The 7,611-nt window shown below is 48.1% G+C and overlaps 1 protein-coding gene across 1 annotated transcript; it reads right to left on the bottom strand.

Annotated features, from left to right (window-relative positions):
• Positions 1 to 2,200: 2,200 nt before the first annotated feature.
• LOC123085731 (14 kDa zinc-binding protein) lies at positions 2,201 to 7,348 on the bottom strand. The gene is made up of 6 exons (XM_044507427.1): positions 7,000 to 7,348; positions 5,709 to 5,852; positions 4,053 to 4,110; positions 2,845 to 2,934; positions 2,584 to 2,701; positions 2,201 to 2,469 (listed from the first exon to the last, which is right to left on the bottom strand). Exons 1-6 carry the CDS (start codon positions 7,125 to 7,127, stop codon positions 2,402 to 2,404), a joined length of 606 nt encoding a protein of 201 aa, XP_044363362.1. The 5' UTR covers positions 7,128 to 7,348; the 3' UTR covers positions 2,201 to 2,401.
• Between the last annotated feature and the right edge of the window lie 263 nt (positions 7,349 to 7,611).

The following is a 7,611-nucleotide window of genomic DNA, read 5'->3' as shown; positions in this document are numbered from 1 at the left end:
CGGTGCGGCGGAGCGGGTCACCCTCCTGACGCTCATGGACGGGGTCGTCCCGACCCCAGGAAATGACGTGTGGAGCTCGGTGTTGTGCCCGGGTCCCCGGGAGGCATTGCAGCAGCAGCTGTCTACGCTCTAGAGAGATTCGGTGGGGTGCAGGCCGCTTTTGCCGAGTTCATCTGGGGGTGCGCTGCTCCCTCTCGCGTCCGTTTCTTCGGCTGGCTCCTTGTCCAGCGAAGGGTGCACACGTGGGGCGTCCTCCTCTGAAAAACCATCGTCACTGCGGAGGAGGCGGCGTGCCCCATCTGCGGCGATGTGCTCGAGACGGCTGATCACATGATTTTTACCTGTCCTTTCGCGCATTCGTTCTGGCGATCCATTGGGCTCGAGGTGGCCGAACGTGGCTACAATGTTGGGGCTCTGCAGGACCTGGACGTTCGTGCCGTGGCCGGCGAAGCTGCTACCGCGTCCTTTGTCCTGCTGTGCTGCTGGCAGCTTTGGAAGCACAGAAACGCGGTGGTCTTCCGGGCCGAGCCGCCCTCCCTCACTCGTCTCCTCGGCTGCTGCAGGGAGGACGCGGCCCTGTGGAGGGGGCGCCTGAAGGTGGCTGACCGGCCGTGCACCGACAGGTGGTTGCTGCTGTTCACGCACTCTGGCTAGTCGACTTGTCTACCGCGGGGGAGGGCTCGAACTCCCCCCACCCTATCCTGACGCGAGCTGTGCGTCTGGGGGGTGCTGTCCCTCCTCTCCCTCTCGCTGTAAAAACCTTGTTTCCCCCGGGTGTGTGAATCAATAAAGGAAAAAGAAAATTCAGGTGGAAGGCTTCGCCCTCCCCTGGTGACCTTCAAAAAAAAATTAATGAAATTGGCAAGTCTTTTGCCTTGTTAAAAAAAAAGAATATAGAAGTACCATTACAACAATAAATCCCACGGGACGGATAGGACGAGTGGCGTCCACATCGTTCAGGCCGTTGGGCCCGTCGCCGTCCACCGTGACAGATGCGTGTTAAACCGCCGGAACCGAAGTACGGCTATGCACGTAGGCCATGAGCATGACCATGCACATCCCCTCGATGCTCCTCTCCTCCTCTTCCCCGGCGTGCTTGGCAGCTGTGACCGTGAGGAGCTTGCCACGGCAGAGCGGGCACGTCGCCCCCGGCCGCGCAGCCAGCCACCAGTCGAGGCAGCAGCGGTGGAACAGATGCTGGCACCTGAGCACCCTCGCCTCGTCGCCCTCCTCCATGCCGCCCAGGCAGATCACGCAGCGTTCGCGCCCCGCTCCACGCTGCTCACCGCACCGCGTCACGGGTAGCACCGTGGAGCACACCTCTGCCTCCCAGCATTCCTGCACCGGCGGGCAGGAGGACACCGGACGTGCCCACCCGATGAGGCGGCGGATGGCCTTTGCGGCGGCGACGACCAAGAGGGAGAAGAGGTGCAGGAGAGTGGCGACGAGGCTTGCCATTGTGCTTATCGAGTTGTTGTTCTCTTGAAGTGTCAAGAGAAGCATCTTGGAGCAGCATATATTGTGTGTGAGAGCGAGCAACGTCAAGAACAACTGTCACAAACGCGGTTTCCTGTTTCAGTACACAGTAGTAACAGAGGGGCATGTTTTTCCTTGGGTACCTTTATATCGATTAAGGAGGTAATCAAAGTAGATGCATTGCCTCTGTTATTATATTCACCCACTAATGACAATTGCAACCATACGGCCACACCAGCACGTTGGCCGGTTTCACGTACATTGCACTCTACACTGAACCTGTCAGACAAGGGTCTGCACAGTATCACATAGTATCTAGATCCCGGAGACCCAGGGTCATAATCATCAGATATTGTAATCCAAGGGGTTAGCTAAGACTTAAAATCTGAAGAGACGTCTGCCGAAAAGGATCCCTAAAGCACTGTCAAATGTTCACACCATAGGCAGACCATCCTGATATGAGAGGGCACACACCAGCAGGTTCATTCGGCTAGTGATGTACTCCCTTTGTAAAGAAATATAAAAGCGTTTAGATCACTAAAGTACTATGGACACGAACAAGGATCAAGCATGCAGACATAAAGATCGTGATGCATCACAGGAATATAAGTAACACCGGTAACCAGAACTACTCCTTCAATCCATAATATAAGAGCATTTTTGACACTAAGCTCTTATATTATGGGACGGAGGGAGTACTAAACAAGTAAAATAGCAGACTGAATAGAAAGAACAGAACACACATCAATGAGCCGAGTTCAGCTTCAAGTTTCTTGTCCATACATTCATAGCAGGATGGTTTCGGCAATTCCATAGATAGAGCAAATGTTCCTCGCACAGACTGTTATGTCAATTACAGGAATTATTCGATTGAGATGCAAAGGACATAGCTGCCATGAAGATTGACCGACAACCAAGAGCTTCTTTAGCCTGGGGGCCAGTTCATCTGCCTCCCTCCAAGGAGATGGACATGGATGTGGTAAACAGATTGACCTGCAAACATAGATATCAGGTGATTGGTGGACAACTGGGCACAAGAATAGGTGTTACCCCCGCAAAAAAAGAATAGGTGTTAAAAACCAATAGCACATTGAACTGGGGGCATACATCCACTAGGGCCATCATTGATGACAATACGGTAGCCATCTTCAAGTCCTTCCTGCTTTGCGATAACTTTTGCAGCGTAGAGGAGGCAGCCAAGTATCTCTACATGCCTCTCTTCTGCCTGGAGAAATTATTATAAATGAAAACCATTTTCTCCCAAGCACATTAAATTCCAGGAAACTTTAATGGATCTACTATATGATGAGCAGTTGGATTAAATTGGAAAACTTAAACTGCAATTATGGATGAACAGTTCAACATTACCTTTGAAAGGCCGGTTAATCCATCCTTGACTTTGGGAATGATTACAATGTGGGTCGGAGCTTGAGGATTTATGTCTCTGAAAGCGAGGACCTGGAAAATGAACCCACGGATTAAATTTATTTTCAAGTATATGGTACAGTAGCAGATGCAGTATAGAGAAGAAATAACAAAACTCAAGTGTTCAGCCAAAAACATAAGAACAGAAGACTGGACTTCAAAGATGTAAGTATTTTTAAGTATATAGCGTAAGGCCCTCCAAAGAATGTTAATGTCAAATTCATAGCAGGGCATGGATGAGTGGATCAACTGGCAGAACTAGAAATTTACCGCTATTTTCCATTGGTCCATACCAATCTGCAAGTGAGTGAACATGGAGGGGGGCAACTAAATTTTTGGTATGCACTTATCATAAAATTCTGTGTACATGCTGTGTGTCTACATGGGGTCCGGGCATCTATGAGTAGCATAATGCATGGTCTCAGTGTAAACCATGGGTCCATTTATAACAGTTACTCCATACTTTTATCTGAAATTAATAAAAAACTCAACAACTCCACACAAAGGGAAGATTCAGAATGCCAGGTAACCACTAAGGCTTAACTATATTGTGAATTCCAACCATTGGTACGTGCAGTCCAAGAATGACTTGAACAACAGTAGTAAGTAGTAACATCGTCATAGCCAATGATTAAAAAAAGTACTAATATGTGTGCGCTTAAGCATTCTTAGGCTCTAGCATGGCAACAGAACACCTAGCTTAGGTGCTGCTAGGCGTGCACTTATACTGAGCATGTATATGTGTGCGCTTGGGAAAGATAGGCGCCGGGTATACGCAAAACTAGGAATTTACGCCTAGCAATTTTCTAACCATGATTATAGCTGAACTGCTATGTTGCCAAGCCCTCTAGTTCATTAACTAGATGAAACCGTCCTAGTTCCTAAAGCAACTGTATGTAATCCTTTATAACCTAACTCTTGATACAACACAACCCAAGTTATTCAAGGGGTTATATGGCATGAATTGCATCTCTGTAATATTCTAACAAAACCCATTCTTCTCTAGTGAACTCAATGTATGTACATCCACTCTAGTTTCAATGAAGGATATTTCATTAATACTGATAGTCCAACCTTGCATCAGTCATCATCACTAAAATATTGTCCGTCCTAACTGACTATGGAAAAGGGCAAATATTACTACACAATACCTTCTCATCCTCATACACCACTGTAGAAGGTATCTCCTTTTTGATGATCTTGTCAAATCTGCACATGCAATATATGTCAGAAATTGATGCACCTGCTCAAAGGCTTTGCTATACATAATTTAAATACTGACTTCTTCACATCCTTATAGGCATAGTTGATCTATTCAGCAAGCCAATTCTGTAACTGGGAAATAACTAGCACTAAGTGTTGATAACAGTACAATATGTCCCATTAACCCAGGGCATGTTCCTTACTCCTCCATTAACAAATTAGTAGCAAAACATGAAGCTACTGTTGTCAATTTTGAAGTTTTAGCAAATATTTCAGATTAGTTACAAAGATAATTACTATGAACATAAAAGCACAATACCAGCAGCGGTATAGTTCAACTGATGAAGCCAAAAGTGGACTACTGCTGCAAATCAATAGCCAACACGGTGAACCATTTCGTTAACAAATGGCTTGCACTAATGTCCCATATAGTTCTATTTCGTTACTGGACAGGCTCCGATTTGCACTCGGTTTTGCAGGTTGCAAATGTTCAAGTTGGTAAAGGAATACGACGACTACGAGTTATAATAGCATCACTGATGATCTCCCAGCAATCCAGCAGCACACAATCCATTGGGGAAGCTTGGGGACAAAACTAGTTCACTGATCCTTCACTACCCATTTCAACAACAACAACAACAACAAAAAAGCCTTTAGTCCCAAACAAGTTGGGGTAGGCTAGAGGTGAAACCCATAAGATCTCGCAACCAACTCATGGCTCTGGCACATGGATAGCAAACTTTCACGCACCCCTGTCCATAGCTAGCTCTTTGGTGATACTCCAATCCTTCAGGTCTCTCTTAACGAACTCCTCCCATATCAAATTCGGTCTACCCCGCCCTTTCTTGACATTCTCCGCACGCTTTAGTCGTCCGCTATGCACTGGAGTTTCTGGAGGACTGCGCTGAATATGCCCAAACCATCTCAGACGATGTTGGACAAGCTTCTCCTCAATTGGTGCTACCCCAACTCTATCTCGTATATCATCATTCCGGACTCAATTCTTCCTTGTGTGGCCACACATCCATCTCAACATACGCTTCTCCGCCACACCTAACTGTTGAACATATCGCCTTTTAGTCGGCCAACACTCCGCGCCATACAACATTGCGGGTCGAACCGCCGTCCTGTAGAACTTGCCTTTTAGCTTTTGTGGCACTCTCTTGTCACAGAAAATGCCAGAAGCTTGGCGCCACTTCATCCATCCGGCTTTGATTCGATAGTTCACATCTTCATCAATACCCCCATCCTCCTGCAACATTGACCCCAAATATCGAAAGGTGTCCTTTCGAGGTACCACCTGTCTATCAAGGCTAACCTCCTCCTCCTCACACCTAGTAGTACTGAAACCGCACATCATGTACAGTTCCCGCATTACCCATTTCAAATACTACAAATTCATCAATCCCCGCACAATTACTCGAGACAGTAGTGACAAATCGCAACATCTCAAACCACCAAAATCTATAATGTCACGGCTTTTGCCAGCGAAGCGCAATCCGACAGATCGAGCAGTCAGCGCCGGAACAATTAAGATAGCAACGGATTGGTGCGGGTGCGGGCCTTGCGAGAGGAGGAGAGAGGGGTACAGGGTAGGGTCTCACATGGTGGGGTTGTCGTTGGGCACGGCGGCGAGCGCCGCGTCTTTCTCCGACGCCATCGATCGACCTCCTCGAGCACCTGGTTGGTGATGGTCGCCCCCTGGAGCTTGGTAGATAAAGAGCACGGGAGGCCGAAACCCTCGGTACCTGATCAATTTACTGCTTTGCACTTCAAAATTCTAAATACGGCAGAAGTAACAAGAAAGTATTAAATAAAGAAAGGGGGATATTTCGGGAGAGGGAAGGAAGAAGGATCATGCAAAGATTGGGGAGAAGGAGGAACATCACATGCTTATTTTCTTTCGTTATGCAAAGGGTGTAGATTTACTTTTTACAAAGGCTTGATTTTATATTAATTTAAGATGAAGTATCAAAGCAATACAACACCCCGCAAATAAAAAGAAATACAAACACAATGAGGACATATAGTCTCTGCATAGTTAAAATATACACAGTCAATATCAATGCACATACAAAAATCACATGGGCAACTAGCAAAGCCATACAAGATCGAAGATGGGGTAATAAGAAAAGAAAAGAAAAAACTGAAGCGATCAAAACATTGATCAACGAGCTACAAAGACGATCATATACGCATCAACCATCTCTTGACCTCACAAGTACAACGAAAAGGTCCCCAATATCAACGCCTACGTGAAAAAAAAAAACGCACAAGCGACACCCTCGCAAGATCCAATCATTGAAAGTTAGACCTTCGGTTTTCACCCTGGAGCTCTAGACCGGTACTTGAGAAGCACCATCAAATCAAAGTCATCATATGTTGTCGCCACCACTTTCGATGATCCCACCAGTTGTGTACCTAGCACGGTCTTGATGTGAGATGTCACGCACTCACACAAGCACTCAGTCCAGTTGCGACAAGAGTCTGTCGCCACCAAAAGCTATGAACAACGAAGGTCGTCGACACACATTTGTAACGAAAATTGAGCGAGAAAGGTCACCGGCACCACCAAAATCCCAACTCATGCTCCGTCGTTCTAGATCTGAAGATCCAAGATCCAAGATCGGGCAGCAATACATATTCGTCGTTGGCACCACATCTAAAGATCCAAGATCTCATGTCTCGTCGCGCCAATCATCCAACAGCGCAAGACCATGTTCTCACTTGTGTGCCGGAGCAAAGAACCACCATATTAGGATGTAGCAGGCCGACGTTGTCATTTGAGTATCTACACAAGGGATCATGGCCATCGATGTTGGCCCGGCCAGAAAATCCACCGCCGCCGCTGCACATACATGCCATCTAGCTCAAGCAGGCATCCATAGATCGCACCTCGGAGCAACGCCGCCAAACTCTGAATCAGTCCTGATCCCCGCAGTCGCAACGGCCCTGAGAAGCACGCCAGCGAGAGGTGGCCGCCGCGCCGCCCCGCCGTCACAGCACCACAAGATCTGGGCCATGCCCTCACCGTGTAGTCACTGTCACAACGAACATACCCTGTTGCAGCCGTCCAACATCTCGGCACAGTACCACGCCGCCGCACCTCCGTGCCCAACACCCACTTGCGCCACTTCACTGAGCGTCACACACCGCCGCCACCCCCGCTTCACCAGCCAAGCCTCTCCACGAGCTATAAAAACGAGAAACGCCCCATCGCCACCTTCACTGGCACCCGCTCGGGCTTTGCCGGCGATGGCAAGAGGATAGGAGGGAGGAGGCCGAGCGATGGTGGGTAGGCTCCCCCTTTCGCCAGGAGTGGGTGACACTAGTGGCGGAGCTAGGGGTGGTCGGGTGGGGCACAACCCGCTCAGGGAATGGGCCACCTTGGGTTGCAAGGCCTAAATAATAATAATAATAATAATAATAATATGATCAGTTCCCGCTCTTGGTTTGCCTAGGCCCAGTGGGCTAACTCCGCTAGTGGGTGACAAGGGGAAGGAGGGA

The sequence above is a fragment of the Triticum aestivum genome, chromosome 4A (assembly GCF_018294505.1).
Source record: "Triticum aestivum cultivar Chinese Spring chromosome 4A, IWGSC CS RefSeq v2.1, whole genome shotgun sequence".
Lineage (NCBI taxonomy): Eukaryota > Viridiplantae > Streptophyta > Magnoliopsida > Poales > Poaceae > Triticum > Triticum aestivum.
The sequence above is the reverse complement of the archived record's forward strand: the minus strand, read 5'-3'. Positions and strand labels throughout refer to the sequence as shown.

What these genes read in the sequence shown, in the direction of transcription:
- LOC123085731 (XM_044507427.1), bottom strand. Translation starts at nt 7,127, where the DNA reads ATGGCCCAGATCTTGTGGTGCTGTGACGGCGGGGCGGCGCGGCGGCCA. An exon ending in TTTGGCGGCGTTGCTCCGAG is followed by an intron (nt 5,853 to 6,999) that starts GTGCGATCTATG and finishes TAAATTGATCAG; the next exon opens with GTACCGAGGGTTTCGGCCTC. An exon ending in CCCAACGACAACCCCACCAT is followed by an intron (nt 4,111 to 5,708) that starts GTGAGACCCTAC and finishes TTGCATGTGCAG; the next exon opens with ATTTGACAAGATCATCAAAA.